Source organism: Passer domesticus, chromosome 5 (genome assembly GCF_036417665.1).
Source record: "Passer domesticus isolate bPasDom1 chromosome 5, bPasDom1.hap1, whole genome shotgun sequence".
In the NCBI taxonomy this organism is placed as follows: Eukaryota; Metazoa; Chordata; class Aves; order Passeriformes; family Passeridae; genus Passer; species Passer domesticus.
Genome location: NC_087478.1, coordinates 71,044,500 through 71,062,193, shown reverse-complemented (window position 1 = coordinate 71,062,193; position 17,694 = coordinate 71,044,500). Strand labels below are relative to the sequence as shown.

The following is a 17,694-nucleotide window of genomic DNA, read 5'->3' as shown; positions in this document are numbered from 1 at the left end:
TGACAAACTCCTCTTTCCCCCTGCTCCAGCAAAGGTTTAGTTATAGGGACTCCTTTCATTTGCTCCTATTTGAGAGACTTGAAGCACAGATCATTAATCATTTGGGCATGACTATTAACCTCTGGGCTTTTGTATGACTAATACTTAAAATCCACAACAAGGAGAGGCAACATGTTTTCATAATTACTATCAGAGAATGATACTAAACCTCATTCAGCTTTGCCACAGATTTATACCCTCAGACAAGACATTTAATCACTCTGCTTTTTAGCTTCCATGTTGGTGAAATGAATATTTGAGATTTAATTCTGGAACATTTATAAACAGATTTTTTTCCTCAGCAACAAGCCAGATGAAAACAGTGTTCTTCCCAATGCATGTATTGAAAGTATTAATACCCAATACATTATTACTAATACTTCTTAACTATGCCACACAGAGGAAGAATAGTAAAAGCAAGCATCAAAATGTAGAGCATTAAGCATTGTTAGCCAGCTACCTACTGAACTACCCACATTTAGCACAGACTGCTTTTCAGTGTTTAAATCTTCAGAAAATGAGCTTTAGGCCCCAAATGAATGAAGGACTTAAAATATGTTATTTTACAGTAGCTGTATGGAAACAAATAGTTTGTTGTGGTGAATGAAGAATCCCATACAAATTGTGATATGACACAAGCAAGCCTGAGCTGACTCAGGAATGAATTTGCTACGGAAAGTACCTTACATTAATGTACCATTGCCAACAGTCTCCTCCAGCATCCCAAAATGCCATATGGTTTTGTGGACAAACTCACCCTTGTGCAGAATCAACAGCACATGAAAGACTCAGAAATCTGATATAAGTGTCTTAAACAGTCCAGAGTTTAATGATAAAAAGGACTCAATACAACCAGCAGGTGTTGGCAACACGAAGAAATGGAATGCAACAAAGCCTTTTGTCCGTCATGGAGTAAACTACACAGCCTGGCAGCTTCTCCTCTCATCCACCTGTACAAAAGGCACAGTTTCTTTATCCTGCTCTGCTGAGCTGATTCCCCCTGCAATCACTCAGGAATCACCTAAATGCCAGCAGAGTGGAACACAGGAATGTGCATGGTGAGGGCAGTGGTGCATAGAGCATGCTGAAGGCACATAATCCTGTTTATTTCAGTAGATCAGCCCTTTTGACACCTGTAGTTTGGTTTTTAAAGTATTTCTGCAGACTTTCTGTCAGTAATTTTAAGGCATTTATAGTTCTTGTAAAAGGAGTGCTATTTCAACCTAATTTGCTGAGAATTTACAAGAGCTATTGATCGGTCCTTCTAAATTTTCATTAGTAGATAAAACTCACCAAAATACTGAGAAGTTCACAGAAACAGAAAAACCACTAGACCCACAAACTCTCAAATATCAGAGAAAAATAGACAAAGAATGCAGGCTGAAAGGCTAAAAGGGGGACACAAGACCATGCCAACATGAACAAGTCTGATGGGCACCAAACAGAACAGCTCGTTACAGGATATGTGGGATGGACAGGAAAATGTAAGGCAGCCTCAGGCTGACTGCTCCAACCTGAACACTACTCAGCCACTGTTTTCCTGGGAAGCTGCCTGAGAGAGGTCTGTGCAATAACCTATTCTCAAACATTCAATTCTGAAGCTCTGTCCTCAGTTTGAAGTTAAGGTTGACACCTGTACTTTTATTTTCTCCCAAAACTGACTCTGACGTACCCTAAAGCAAGTAAAAAGGACAGAGAGATGTTTGGCTGTCACTGAACTGGACTGCATGCACATAATTATGGAAGTAAGGCTGGGATTACTGAGCATATTACAAACCAAAACAGGTGTAATAATGTCTTTTAATGGTTAAAATAAACAATCACCTTACACTTTATTGTACATAACTGTTCAGCAGGAGACACATATTTGTGTTCAGTAGTGACATTTAAAGAAAAGGAAAAGAGAATATTTTAGTACACCCTTTCAAAAAACTTCTAAGAGACTTAACAAATTTCTTGTAAGAGAAAATTTCAAATATTGAAAATTTGGTAACTCTAAACAATGTACTAATGCATGTGCACAGTTCCAGTGAGCCCTTAACATTTTTGCTAATCCACGTACTTTTTTAACACATTTGTACAGTCCTAACAAACCCTGAAGCTTGGATAAGTTTGGACTGTACTCAGAATTTTGGTTTTTGGGATATTTCTGCATGTGAGTCAAAAATGGGAGACAGGAGCAACTATATTGACAAAAAGTTCAGACTCCATGATTTGTAAAGGCTGAAAGAATTAAGTTTGTTCAGCTGAAAAAGGGCAAACTGAGTGGGTATGCAATGAGCAGGTTCAAAACAATCTGCAGCAAAACACTTAGATGCATTTTAGAGAAAATATCTAACACCAGTATCCTATAAGATTACTCAGACTGCCTTCTTTCTTTTCATGTTGGCACATAGTGCTACAAAGTATAGAATATTGTTTTCTCTGCCTGATTGTAGCTGACAAAAGAATAATTACTTACTTTTCTCCTGGCATCTGCTTTTTGGAAGCACTCATGCTGTATGAAAGTCACTGCAGCAAGGATCCTGGGGGTGGACTGTGTATTTTCACTCTTCAGAATGTTCACTGCATGCTCCAGAGTCATCTCCACTTCTGGGCTCCTTAAAAGTATAGACAGAGAGATCTAGTGAAGGAAGACTACAGAAAAATTATCAGTCTTGTAAAACTAGGATTTTTGTGTTTTTCATGTAACTCTAGCTTTTATTGGAAATTTTTTTCCCTTTCCAGTAGCAGAAATATCATAATGGCTTTAAGAGATACTGACATTCAGGGGGAAGAGAAAGTCAGAAATAGAATTGTGGTTCTGGAGAAAGCAAGTCATGCTTTAAGTTTTAATAACAAAATGGAACTATCAGTAGACGTTTGTATCAGTGTTTCCAACCAGTGGGTGAATGAAGAATGTGAAAGGAAGGATGAAGAAGTGGATGAGGATCAAAAGAAGGCCATAACCATGTCAGAGTGACTATTACTGGCCATGAAGATACTCTGATGTTTTCCTCAATAGTGCAAGGATTGGTTTTTTTATTTGTCCTTATGCCTTTTATCAGTGTCTTAGCTCCCAGACTACATCTATGCAGGGTTCAGAACCTCATTTTTTCAAAGAAGAAAGTTGTTCTTGTTTGAAATAGATGGGCAAAGCTATTTTTCAGGTGGGAAAAATAAGAATACCACTCATTAAACTGAGTATGTAGAGATTCTGTGGTAGAGAATATCAAAAATATGTGCCACCACTTCCCTTTCAACTTCCAACATGTTTGCTTAAATGGTGATTGTGTTAGATAACCATATAAAAAAATGGAAAGAGAGGTCACCAAACACATTTTTTCCCCAGTAAATGGAACATAAGACAATTAATGGCACAATCAAGTGCATTAGCTCTGGGACAGGTGGTTATGCTCCCCAGACTTTTTATTTACTTTTGGTTTCAAATATGCTGCACAGTTGACAAGAATGTGAGCATTCTTTTTTTTTTTTAATCCAGATCATTTTGTAGTAGCAGATGTGCCACCAGCCAGAAAGGGATGAGAGGGCAGTCTGTGACCCACAGTGAAACAAGCAGTAACTGGCAGTAATTCCCTGCTGCAGATCTACCAGAATCAGAATGGTTTACTTGATAATCATCTTAGTAAATGAATCTGTAGTTAGACATTTTAACTCAATTGCCTTTTACATTAAAATTAGCACCTGGGAAGTTAGATTAACTAAAGTTTAAACTTTAATTTTTTTTCTTTAAACTAAGCAGAAATATTAAATAATACTTAACAATGCTCAGAAAAGTGGAACATGGAAAATTAGCCAGATGATATTTGTTCTTTTTACTCTGTAGTGGAACTGAAAAACAGGCTTTTCAAACTTTGGTTTTAGTTACATGTCTTAAACCAGTGAAAGTTTTGAGACCAGGTTACGAACCTACACACGTGACCACATTGACCTGTTGGAAACAGCAATAATTTTGGAGCATTGTGACCAAGTTCAGTCACCTTCTGTGAGCAGCAGACATCCCCCATGTACTAAATCGTGGCATTTCACTGACCAGTGGCTGGAGAGGAAGAGAACCACGGGCTTCCCAAGGTCAAGCATGAGCTGATCCCTCAGGGCACACCAGGGAATTTATGTGGCAACTCAACCTCAGGGTGTCCCAGAGGAGTAAAAGTCCACCAGGAGCCACTGCCAGGCTGAGATGGACACATGGACAGGCAGACAGGGCATTTCTAGGTGCTGGGGTGTAGCTCTGCCCTGAGAGTGACAGCAGCTCCCCAGTCCCAGTTCCCCCTTCATGCAGCAGGCAGAGGATTTCTCTCCTGTTGTGTACTGCCATACTTGGATTGCTCTCCACTGGATAAAAATAACATTCCCTAACGTTTTATCTGGCAGCAGTAAGGGATGCAGTACCATCTCTGACCCTCAATGGTATTCGTAAAGCTGCAGCACCCTAACTCTTGTCAAAATAAATAGAATTTGATGCAAAGATTCCATTCCCACCCTTGAAGTATTTACAGGCAAACTTAATTAGCTCTGTGGCTGACTGACACAAGAAGAGACACCAAGCAAATGGTCAGCCAGGGAGAGGCTGTTCAACAGAACAATGATTTGACAGATTCTGACTTCAGCTTAATTGCCATAGTATACCAGTTTTGAGACAAATACATTTTGTGGTAGCTTTCAGGACATTTAAAGGTCAGATTTTGCAAGCAGCCATTTCTCAGACAGCTTCAGGTTGAACCTCTCTCTTTTCTAAGCTCTTAATCATTAGGATGCTCTTAACTGATTCACTTCACCAGAAGATACAGAGATAGCATCTCTGTACTTTGATTTTTTCGTACTTTGCTTTCATAGCATGAACTAATTCTTTTACAGGAAGTTTGAAAATGTATTTGTGATACATTTCCAATGCTGTATACAGCTTTAAACTTACACAACTATTTTACATTCTCTTAATTCACTTGGAAAGACTTAAATTGTGGCCTGCATTAAAAAAAGGCACAGGTTTCTGGAAAAATTAAATTATTACAACAACAAGCTTATCTTTTTTCTCCCCTTTAAACTACTAAGGGAGCAACAAGTAAGGTAGCAATATGTCAGATAAATGCAACCTTCAAATAAGAGAATGAGAAATAACAAGAAAACTGAGAGTGCCTGCAAATTCCTTGAACTGAGAGAACTTCTGGCAAACATTGAACCTAAAAACTGGCACTTAAGGAATTATGCCGTCACAAAGATTTCCAGCAGATCACAAATCTGCCATCTGAGTTAACATGGTCACATTAAAGCCACTTCCACAAGGATTCAAGATTGATTTTTACATCTGAAGGTATTAAAATATTTTGGTTGATGCTCGTACAGACAGACAACCAGACTCCATGTCTGCACCTGCAAAAGAAAAGCCAAAATTGCTCCTACAAGTAATTCAAGATAAAAATTGTTGGTTGTGGCTCAGAAATGCATTCCAGAATGTGCCAAAAGTTTAGCAGATTATTAAATCAAAGGGATACATGTTTGTAAATTGTCTTACTGAAAAACAAAGTCCTCCCTACTGAAAAACAAAGCCAGGCATCTATTTTCAGTATTACTACTCCATTACTATTTATAAGCCTGTACACTTATAAGTAAACGTATTTAATGTCAGATCTCCTAAGTCCTACATCACCCAGAGATGAAAATTTCTATTAAGAGCAGAAGTAAGCATAATACCATATATGTTTGCAAATATAATCATAACATACAACATATAGTTGACAACAAAAAATACCTGATCTGCACATAGCAGTGATATCAGGTGATGCCTTTTCTCACAAAGCAAGACTCAGAAAAAGAAAAAAGATAGGTCTTCAGAAAAATGAACTTAACAGCTACACAGTTATGGGAAAAAAAGCCATTTCTTAATAATACTGTTGTAAATTACACTACAATTAACTTAAACAGAAATTTTAGGATGCTTATTTGAATTGTGAAACAACAGCAAAAACCAGAATCAACATGCAACCTTCTCCTGTATACCAAGTGACTTGTTCTGTCCACTGAAAAGTAACAGCTCTAGAAACACTCAGAATTATTCTAAAATGAAAAGATATTCACTCCTAGGGGAAATTCAGAAATAATGAGATTTCTTTTTTGAAAATGGAACAGATTTAAAACATTCTGAAATCTTGTCTGGGAAGGAATTTTTGTGGGGGAAGTAATTTTGGGAAAAAATCAAACAACCCTTTCCACTATTTTAAACAATTTTCATGAAGTCTAGGGGCAGATTTGGGACTTTTTGGCATGTACCTAACAGAGTTTCAAATTAAGATAACTCCCTCAGAGCATGTAGGATCTCATGGTATTGGGAAGCTCTGGGGTCTTGGGATTCAGAGCAGTTTGTGTTTGTTCTAGGGAGGGATGGTGCTACAGAGCTAAAAAAAAATTCTGCCCATGTTTTACCTGAAGTTTATAAAACCTAAGAGGTGTCCTTGAAACCATGGAGGATTTTTAACTGGAAATTGTCATTGTGCTAAAAGCTGTCCCACTGGTACTTTTCTGACCTGTTCCCGTGAGAACCAGCACTGATAGAGTATGGGCTTTTGTGAGCAGAATATTTGGCAATACAATTTTGTGTATTGTGACTTAGGTTGTAAAGTACTCAGTGACTGTTTCATGTCTCTTGATAAAGTTAACTCATGGCAAAAGGGGGTCCCAAACTTCAGCAGAAGGTGTATATCTTGCACTGTACATACACATACATTTTTTCTCCCCTTTCCTCCGTTGCACTGGATGTGGCTTTTTAAAAGCCAATCTACTTTCTGCCTTCTCTGCACTGATATTTCATGCATGGTGCTGGCTGCTGAACCAAAGGCTATGAGTTTACTTTCTAACAAGGACATTCTGGTCAGCTGTGAGAGCCCAGAACCAAAGCAGCTCCTGCACTGTGCTTACCCCAGCTGAGATCCATTGAGGGTCGCTTGCTCGCTCTGCAGAAAACCATTTCTCCCTGCTGCAGCCACAGCAGCTGTCACTGGCATCCTCTTCCCATCCGTTTCTGCAGTGACACTGGCTATGGAAGCTGGCTGGGACACCTCCCTCCTGCTCTGGGTGTTTCTGAAGGCAGTTTGGTAGAAGCTGGACCTCACAGACTGCCTGTTCTGAGACAAGCGGGACGCGGTCGGGGACCTCACTTGTCCCATGGCGCTCTCCGAGGCCAGGTAGTTTTCCTTCTCCAGAAGGTTGCTCATGCTGCGGCTGTTGCCAGGCTGGTGGTACAGAGGGACAGCGGGGCTGGGGTAGGCACCGTCAAGAAGAGCATCGCTGGCAGCCCCCGTGCGCGACTGCCTCTTGAAGGAGCGTCCCCTGTGCACGGAGTCGCGCAGGGTGTACCCGACGATCTCGGAGCGAGCGTATCTCGGCGGCACAGTCCCGCTGGATCTCAGGCCATCTCCGTGCCTCACGGAAAACCCAGCTGAAATCCCTCCGTCGTAGTGAAAATCGTTGGGCACGTACGCCAGCCTTTCCGGATTTCGCTGGGGAGAAACCTCCAGTCTCTTCAGAGGCTGCCTCTGAGCTCTCTCTTCCATCGTCCTGTAAGCAATCCTTGTCCCCCAGCCATTGGTGTAAGAGGATGGGGAGGAAACCTGCTCCAGGGGGCACGAAACAGGAGACAGAGTAAGGTGACATCGCTTAGGATTAGCAGCAGAGAAACCAAACCAAGAGAAACCAAACCAAACAAAGTAAAGGCACAAATTCTACAGTCTGCTCTCAGAATCACAAAAAAATACGTGAATGTTGCCAAAATTGTGCATCAAATGGGATTCTGCCACACTTCTTGGTACCTCCCTCATGAAGGCAAGAAGAAGTACAGTCTAAACATCAGGAGACAAAGGCTAAGCACCCTGTCTTCTGTCACGAACCCAAAACAGTTAGATAAGCCAATTAAGCCAGGTAATGAACAGAATGATTAATAATGGAGATTCTTCTGTTGCAATTCCTTGGGGATTAACACCAACATCTGCTACTAGAGCTAAATTCAAGGCTGTCTAATAGAAGAAAATTAATCAGATATAAAAATTTTTTATACTGAAGTGTTTTGATATTGATAATAACCTCATTAATATAAAGTTATTTAGCACTTGAGTTCATTTGTGGTAGGATCTAGTAAAAAGAGATAGTCCCTTCTCTGTTTGTTTAGCCTCTTAAAAATTAAGGAGACTGTATAACATTCCAAGAAAATTAAAATGACTATTTCACAATCTCAATGACTTCCCTAATTCTACAGTTGCAATTTTAGGTTGTTTTTTCTTCCTATACCTAATGGGGAGAGACTGCATTAGATCATAATCTGGCTTTGCAATTTTGTCTTTTCTAAACCAAACAAATCCACTGCAGTCAACCTTTCTTTGTTGACTATCTATCTTCAAGATTCTTAGTTTTAGGTACTGTTTGAGGCCTCTTGATTTTTACACTTTTTTCTTGTACTCTGTATTGGACTGCATACTCCATTCAAAACCTTCCAGAAATAAATCCACTTGGGACACTACCTGGCCTTGAAATAGAGGAGTCATGGACCAATTTTTTAAAAAATCAGTAAGCATAGGGGCATACAACCATAAGAGAAAGCTCCATATCTCCACAGTGTGTTAAAGTTTAGAAATATTAAAGGCATTTTTTAAGGTAAACGGAGAAGTTTACACAAGCTTTTAAGTGAAGAAACAGTGCTCAGCAGACAGATGCCAGACTGAATTCCCTTAATTTCACTGTTGAGGAGATCCTGAGGGTGATAGTTGACTCACAAAAGGAGTAAAGGTTATAGAAACTAGGAGGCTCAGGCAAAGATCATTGGATATATCTGTTTATTCTACAGAAGTTATGCAAGGATATCTTTACCTGTTGTTTGGGGATAATTAACATTTTTTGTGAAGTACTAGACCTTGTAGCTTTTCCCAGCTTTTACACTTTTTTCTCTTTTCTCCCCACCCCCTGCCTGGTAAACTGTATTATTTTTTTGTGATTCCTATGTCACCTCCACTTTTCCTCTTGTGGCTGCCTTATAGAAGGAATGAATTCAGGTCAAATATTATGGACTGCAGGACAGGTGAGTATAGAGGATGGGAGGACAGAGAATGAAATGTGTTTAGGTAAATGCTTCTGTCTCTCCCTATACAGAGCTAGAGCTGCTTCACTGACTGCTCAAAAGCTGGGCTATTGCTTTTAATGACAAAAAGCCATTCTCGAGTAGTCTAAAATTAGGAAAGAATTGCCCCCTTCATGCACAGTTATTTACCAAATAAATGTTCCTGTTCTCAAGCCAAAATGCTTTCAGTTTACTAAACTGATTGTGCAGGAGCATTGCTATCAAGCTGTGTTAATTTCCCAGTCGCTCCTTCAAATAGGTCCAAAACCAATTATGAGCTGTGTCAAAAACCCCGCAGAAAACCAATTATTTATCTCGGCATTCAGGCCATGACCCCAACAAAAACTGGTCAAAATTACAAGAGAATTTATTATTAGATGGTTTAGAAACAGCATTGTATTGCAAGGACTGTACTGCTGGAATTCTTATAATGATAAAACAGGTTACAATAGGAGTATTGAAAAATATAAGGAACCACTCTACATTCTGAAAACTAAAGTATTTGTGAAGCTAAAGCAATCTGTTTTGCTTTGGTTTTGGATGCTTAATTCTGCTTGCCTGGGCAGCCTGGCCTCTGGCCACCCTGAGGTACAGATGTGCTGGCTGAGCTGCTGTCTGGAGGGAGGGATGATGATCTGACTTGTCACAGCCTTTGCCTCAGTGGAGTGTAAATATGATTTTTCATTTTCTACCCTGATGCCAATTCTCACAAACCCAACAGCACTGCAAACAGCCCATCTGTGTGATTGGCTTGAATTTGGCTACTGGGCTCTGAAGTCATTGGAAGGAAGAGAGAACACAAAGAGATTTCATTGTAAAACCCTCATTTTCTAAAAATCAGGTTTTAAGAAGAAAATTAACAAGCAAACAAACCTTGTAACACCATCTAAATGCTATTATTTGTGGCAACAAAATGAATAAACTATATGTGTGATACTATTTTTATTTCTACTCATTGTCTTGCTTTCCTCACCTGGTTTGCCTGGTAATATGAGAAACTGTAGGGAGACCTTGGTGCAAAATCATTCTCAGTGATCCCCATGTTATAGACACGCTCTGGTACACTGGATGCACGGTGCAGGCTGCCTGGAACCAAAGATTAACATTAGTAAGGTCTTAGCAAAACGTGGCATTCTTATAAAGGATGGTACATAACACTGGTAGCAGTCAGCACTGACATTTATGTAAGCTGAAAATTGAACAGGGAAATGATGGAGGGATATTTGCATTTTCCTGAGGATACAAGCCATTTTTTTCCCAGTTCCCTATGTACTTTGCTTAAGAGTTATTTTTAGCTTTTAGGAGTCCAGTGACTCCTGCAGCTATGAAAATTGTTTTAACAAAGCAAGCTGATATTTTAAATATGCCAGATAACGAACTGATTAAGTCCTGAGAAACAGTATCACCGAACTAAGAACACTTATTTTTCACTGTAACCACTCCAAATGAACATGCAAATATATAAATGCATGGTTTACCCTGGCTGACAATGACATGCAAAGTACTCAAGGGATGAAAAAATTGCAGCTGTAGATTGGAGCTGAGAAACACAGGTTGGTGTCTGTTACTGCGCACGCTAGAGGTGCAGATTTCACCATGTAAACAGTTTGTAAACTGCTTGTAAACAAACTGCACACACTGAGTATTTCAGCACACACTCTTTATTTCACAGCTGTCTGTCTGCCTCAGCTGCTGCTTTTTTTTCTCCCTCAGGTGCTAATTTAATGGCAGTGTATTGGAGCAAATAATGCTTCACTCTTCTCAGTGCTCCACCCAAGCAGCACAAAGAGTCTGTGAACAAACTCCACGGCTCATGGTGCTGTAAAGTTGGGTTGTGCACAGGCACTTCAAATCTGCACCTGAAAGGTACACCAATCCTACAAATAATATCAAAGATCCACATCTTATTTGGTTATCTGCTCTCTTTTTTTTTCCATGACCCAGCTCTGAAAATAGAGCAGCACAATGTGATTATTTCTTCCAGTAAAACCCCAAAGAGGCCCACAAAACCTTCAGGCTGTTCCTTTTTTTCACTCTTTTCATTTTCAAAGAGTGAGTGCTTCTATTAATGAAACTTTTTAAAGCAACAGATATTAATGAAATAATTATTTATGAGATTCCCATGTTACTATAAGAATCTGCACACAGGAATGTAATTAACACAGATTTAAAGAGGTGAAATAGAAGTTGAAAGTAAGACCTCAAATCAGCCATAAATGAGCCTACTAGGCTGAACAGGTAATACTGGTCAATAAAGAAGCTAACTGGCCATCAATTTCCAAAACAGCAAATATTACCTGAGACACTACAGAGAAGAAATCTAAAGAATGCTGACTTGCCCAAACTGCTGAAGATCAAATTTGTGTATCCCGTAATACAGTAAAATGCAATAGAATATAATGGCAGAATGTGATAATTTGAGGCCTAATTCAAACATAAGTTGCAATTATTTTGCTTGTATAATCATACTTTCCAATTCTCTCATTGTGGCAGATTTAAACATGTATGAGGTGATTTGTTAGGACACATTCAGTTACTTTGTGTCATGGGAGTGGAATGGTGCAGCTTGGTCAAACTCATGATTTGGATTGTAATAATTCCTTCCTGACATTACAAGGTTACCATAGCCCAAGGGTTACCTGAGCACATGAGAAAGAGGCAGGAGTAATTGTTCTCTTATACTGCAAAAAATTCACAGAAATGTGCACCAACATCCCAAATCTACAGATTTATATGGATGTCTCACTTGTGTCATATAATTCCCATAGCAATGCACTATTTCAGGTGCCCAGTAAGAGTCCATCTCAGCTAAGGGCTGGCTTTTAAAAGATTCACTTTCTTCATTGCTGCATATTGAAGGACTTTCATACAATAAATAATGAAATATAAATACCCATAAATTTCTGTTTCTTTACAGTTTGTATTTTTTTTCCCGTTTACTGTACTTAATGAGAAAGTGTTCTCAGTTATGTCCTTAGGGCATAAAAGCCCTTTCAGCAAGTAACTTTTGTATATTTTAGATAACTCTAAGCTTGTATTTATTAAAAATAAAAATACAAAAAAAGAGGACAAGTTAAAAATAATAAGGCTGTCCACTAAGTGGCTGAGGATAAACTACATATCTAATACTTCCCTCTTAGAAAAACAAAATACAGTAAATCAAAAATTGTACCATGCAGTTATCTTTCAAGCATTCCCTTTTTTCTACCTTGTGAAATTATCCATCAGTAAATTTTTTTCTCTTGCAGAGACAAACACAGTATTTGTCAACCTATAGAATTTCACTTTGCAGTTATGTCTTGCTTGCTCTTATCACATCATTAAATTACTTTGCTGGCCTTTTACCTGTAGATTTATCAGGCAGACATAAAAGGCATGGTTTTTACTGTGTGCTGGTTACTTGTGCCAAAAGTCAGTGTGGTAAAGGAAAAAGTGGGAACTGAAGTGCTGTGCCTTTCCAAGTTATAGATGCAGAATAGGCGACCTCATCAAAATTTGCCTGTGCCAGTGAGGTTTCCCTCAGTTTATTTTCACTGTACTACAAAAACCTTACACACTCAGTGCAATGTTTTGTTGTTTGATTTTAAAAAGCCAAGAGTTATTATTTTTAAAATTTATATTATATTCTTTTTTTACTCTTAGGACTAATAGTCTCTGACTGTGGTTCTCAGTGTTTTAAGTCTCACAAAAACTCTCTCCTCAGGAAATAAGCACACGATCCAGTTACTCATCCACAGGGGACAAACACTATTTGAGAGGCCATAGGACACCACACTTGATTTCCAGCAGCCAGTCAGAAAAAAATGGGTTTGCTGCAGGCCCTGCATCATGTCTGTCAACCCATAAGGGTATTTTGGACAACTCAGGCATCTCAGACAGCATCAGACACCCATGTGTGGGCAACTGAGTGGAAGTGCTTATCAGCTCCCTCTCTGCTGTCAGTATGAACTAAACCAGCCGAGGAACACCTTGGATGTGGTCAGTGGAGGAGGCAAACTGAGCCCCTCTGCTCCTCTCCACACCTAAAATAAAAGCTGTGCAGAAGTCACCTGATATTGCAACAGTTACAAGAAAATTCTGAGACCAGAAAAAATAATTCCAGTGTCAGGAGGCAGCAGGCTGTACAGATGACTGAGTGGAAATCCCATCTGTCTCCAGAGACTCTTCTCAAGGCCCCTTGCTCCCCTGGAGGTGACAAGCCAAACACCTCCCAAGCCCTTGGAAATTTCTCCCCAGCAATCACTGCCTATGGCTGCAGACAGACCACCCCAATGTTTGCTTTGCTTTCAGAAACAACAATGACAAGAGGCATCCCTAAGATATCTGGTAGATGAAAAAGCCAATTATCTCCACTAAGGAGCTGGGTGTGTCAAATCCCCCTTAAATCACGGACAGGGATAACTCTCTGATGTGAGTCTTCTTCAGCACTTTCGTGTTTGAATGGATACCATGAAAGCCAAATTTTGGCTTTGAACTTCTCAGTGCAGTCATCAGTGTGGCTGTACCTGCACACATCAGTGGAACAGGACCTGAGGGACTGTCGCACACCCGGAATTCCCCCCTGGCCAGTGCTCATTGCCCAGTCCTGCTCAGGGCACCTGGGTGGTCACCTCCCCCACGGGGACTCCTCAGCGCTCCTGGGCTGGCACCCTTCCATCCCTTTTTATGCTTCAGCTCTCAGGATGGACTGAGATTATGACATTTAATAATGGCATATCAAAACCATCACTGAATCCCTTCATCTCCAGATCAAAGAGCCTTCCTTTTGATTGCACTCCTTCACCACTCTGCCAGCACGTGCCTGGTCCCAGGGGAGTTTTTCTAACATTTTGTGTTGGTTAGGACATTTACACAAGGGTTCAAATTTAAGAAAAAGATTTCTCCTGGCTCAGAAAGCAGAGGAATGTAACAACACCAACAAAAATTGAAAGTCAACACAGATGTGTTTTCTACTTCCTTATCCCAGAGAGACAGAAAATTACTATGGAACAGTCAACATGCCAGCAAAACAGAAAGCTAAGGACAAAAAGTGCCCTGAATCCCTAAAAGCAACTGTTACAAGAAAATACTATGAATTTTAGAAATTATTAAATGTGAGGAATAAATAAGTCTCTGATTTCTATCATCTTATATCTGATGCTGTTTATTTGGAAATCACATAAGATTGAATTCTGCTTTTACTTTTTGTTTGATTGGGTTTTTTAAATAAACACACTGTGTTTATAAAACTTTTTAGAAAAATAATCAGTACACACAAAACAGTTCATCAGGACATTTGGTTTTGTGTCATACATTACTCAATTTTGCCCTCATTTTTTACAGTCAGGATCTGATAAGGATGTCTTAAAGAGCCAATCAAAACCCAAAAGGAACAAGAGGAGAGGCAAGTGGACTCAGAATGAAGTTTAAAAGTTTGCTAAAATGTACATGAAATAAAAACAGCATGTGCAACAAAACACGAGTCATTAAAATCTCTGATTCCAAATGCCACTTTTCCTTTGATGAGGTGAAACTACCTACCATTGTATTTCCATTCCTAAATAGCATCCAGAAATTTGATATGACTGCTTTAGTTGTTCAAAACTTTTAAGGGCAGCGCAATCTTTAATTTATAAAGGCTCAGCAGTGGGTAAACTGGACAAGTTGCAGCTGTTGTTGAACTGCTTGAAAAGCTATTAACAATGCTTGACAACATCTTGAAAAGAGTTGAGCACATGTGTAACCTCATTCCTTTGGCAGCAGGTGGAATCCTCGAATCTGAAGGTTACTGAATTTCTATTATTAGAAAGAAACACCTTTCAAAAGGGGGAAAAGGGCATGAAACAACAAACAGTATGGGGGTAGGAGGAAAAAAAATTTCCATATAAAAGTAGTGCTGAAGGCTAAGCAGACACCTCTAATTTGAAACTGTAGAGAGAAATTATGTTGGCTGACAAATTGCTTCTTGTGGCTTCAAAGTTTCAGTAGAGCATAGTATAGTCAGAGTATAGTAGAAAATACTATATAAAATAAAATATAGTTTCAGTAGAAAATGGGTGTGCACTAATGACACTGGGCAAGAACTTTTCCTGCCACTGATTTTTCACACCCAGTGGTTATGTGCTTGGCTAATTTTAGGCATGCATGTGAACACTGTGGCTCGGTATGCACTAAGTACCTTGCTGAGCAGTCTGAAATACCCCTACAGACAGGACAGTTATGTCACAGGGGACTGCTCCTGCTTCCTCTAAATCTTTGTAATCCTCCTCTGAAACTGCAAACAATGTAAGAACCTTGAATGTAGCCAGAAAAGGGCTGTAATTCACAGAAAGGGATGCTTTTGCATGTAAAAAGGCATATTTTTTAAAAGTTCCCTACACATCAGAATTCTAATGTTTCTGAAAGCATGGTCCATTTTTGAGCAAGTCTATATAGAAAGCACATTGGGACACACATGCAAGTTTATATGTATTTTTCAGGAAAATCAACATATGAAATGCAACACTGGCTATGATTCACATTGTATATATATAAGATCTAGACAGATATACATGTATTATACACATGTATACATTAATGGAAAGCATTTCAGTTTTCATTTTTTTCCTGAGTTTTACAATGGGACTAAAAATTGTACAGCAACTTGTCCATAAAACTATGTTTGAAAGAAAAAAAGTTAATTTTTTGCATGAACAAGACAAGTTACAGACATGCCATTTTCCACCCCTTATCACGAAGTTTAAAAGTTTTGGTGTCTCAGAAATGCAAGGGCATCAAATACTTGACCTTTAGAAAAACAAAGCAAACGAAGATACCTATCCCCAAATATGTCAGCTCTGTTAATGTACTCCAGAGAATCCAGGATGTCTTGAGAGCAGGGGAACTCTGTTTTCATAGTGTTTTATGCATGGTTTGGAGACATGATCTCAGATTCATGACACTGTATCACTTTTAAACTACTCTTAAAAAGCTTTCTCTGCTGACAGAAAAAGAAATTAAGCAACCCAAAAGTGTTTAGAATCCGTATTTAAATGACAGCAGCCAAACTAAGGACTTGCATGTTTATCTGCACTTTGCACATCTGTTTATGTGATTTGTACAACTGATTTCTAGGAGCAGAAATTTTGTCCATTTTTCATCCATGAGCTGTTTTTAAAAATCGTGGCCAGTCAATGAACAAGAAAATATTTGTCTGTCTGAGTCTTAAGACAGATGAGTGAAGCATGGTTATAAGGACTTTTGTCTCACAGCTTTTAGTAAATGAAAGGTGACAACTTCCTTAAGGACAATGGAGCATCAGGGCATGTAGTCTGCAAGTCAGTCATATCTTCCCTTTTAAAAACAAAATTAAAGTTCCATGGTACATAAAGTTTTCTTGAGTGGTTAAGACTAAACCCCTCGAGTATCTTGCCTTTAACCCTCAGCACCTGGCAGTCACCCTGTGGCACAAGGTGTGGCTGCAGATTTCCTGACGGGTTTGGCCTTCTGGCTACAAGATCTGGGAAGCGAGGGATGATTGACGTCAATTTGCAGCACGCATGTCAAAGAACTGGGTAAATAATGTCCGATAGCATTATCGTTCTGTGCTTCCCATTCATGCCTTTCCTAGAGTTACTTTTCCAAACTTTTTTTTTTAATTGCACGGTTGAACTAGGCAAAACTTTTGCTACGATTTTTTCTACTTTACTTCGCAAACAGGAGCAGTGGGTAAAACTAAAGGCATTAAGTAAGCACATGGAGCGGCTGCTGGATTAGGAGAATTTCAGCTCGGTTCCCGTCTCGGGCAGCGGAGAGCCTGGAGCGGCCCCGGCGCACCCCGAGTCACGGCGGGGGCTGGCAGGGAGGAACTCCCGACTCGCGGCGGTGGGAAAACAGTGAAAGAAGAGGCGACAGAGCCACGAGTTTGATTTCCTCACCGAGCAGTCCGCACGCCCCAGGGCCGGGAAGCCGCGGACACGGAGCCAGCTGGGGTCCCTTCCCGGAACCGTGTCCCGGCTCCCATCCCGTCTCCGGAGAGCATCGCGGGGCGGGCACTCACCATTGTACAGCGAGCCCCGGCTCTTCCTGGCCAGCGTCTGCTGGACCTGCCGGTGGATCCGCAGCGCCTTCTCCTCCCCGGCGCGATCTCCCGACAGCTTCAGCCGGTCCTCGGAGGGCAGCGCCAGGCTGGAGCTGTCCAGCTCGCCCAAGATCTGCTGGCCCAGCACGGTGCGGATGTAGCCCTGCTCGGGCCCGCGGCCGGCCATGGGCACGGCCGGGCTGCGCTCGGCTCCGCGGACCTGTTGCGCCTCCGCCGCTCCCGCAGCGCCGGGGCCGAGCGGCGCCCAGCGCGCCCCGCCCGCCGCACAGGTGCCAGGCACGGCCCCCGGCCCGCCCCGCCCCCGGGGACCGGCCATCCCCTCCCCTGCTCCGGCCCGCCCCGCTATTCCGCTCCCCTGCCCGGGGAAAGGGTCCGGCGGGGCTGCCCGGCACGGCACAGCCCGGCACGGCACAGCCCGGCACGGCACAGCCCAGCCCGGCACGGCACAGCCCAGCCCTCGCCAGCGGGGAGCGGCCGCCGCCTCCGGGAAGCGCCG

The 17,694-nt window shown here is 40.9% G+C and overlaps 1 protein-coding gene across 2 annotated transcripts in view; it reads right to left on the bottom strand.

The window, feature by feature from the left end:
- Positions 1 to 17,430, bottom strand: part of PKP2 (plakophilin 2) — a 36,894-nt gene extending 19,464 nt beyond the window's left edge. The window contains exons 1-4 of one of the 2 annotated variants that reach the window (XM_064420919.1): positions 17,157 to 17,430; positions 10,113 to 10,225; positions 6,952 to 7,643; positions 2,501 to 2,639 (exon numbers count right to left, since the gene is read on the bottom strand). In XM_064420919.1, coding sequence (XP_064276989.1) covers positions 2,501 to 2,639; positions 6,952 to 7,643; positions 10,113 to 10,225; positions 17,157 to 17,364 — 1,152 coding nt within the window. In that variant the 5' untranslated portion in view covers positions 17,365 to 17,430. The remainder of the gene's footprint in view (positions 1 to 2,500; positions 2,640 to 6,951; positions 7,644 to 10,112; positions 10,226 to 17,156) is intronic. The other variant, XM_064420920.1, reaches the window with a different exon arrangement.
- Positions 17,431 to 17,694: the final 264 nt, after the last annotated feature.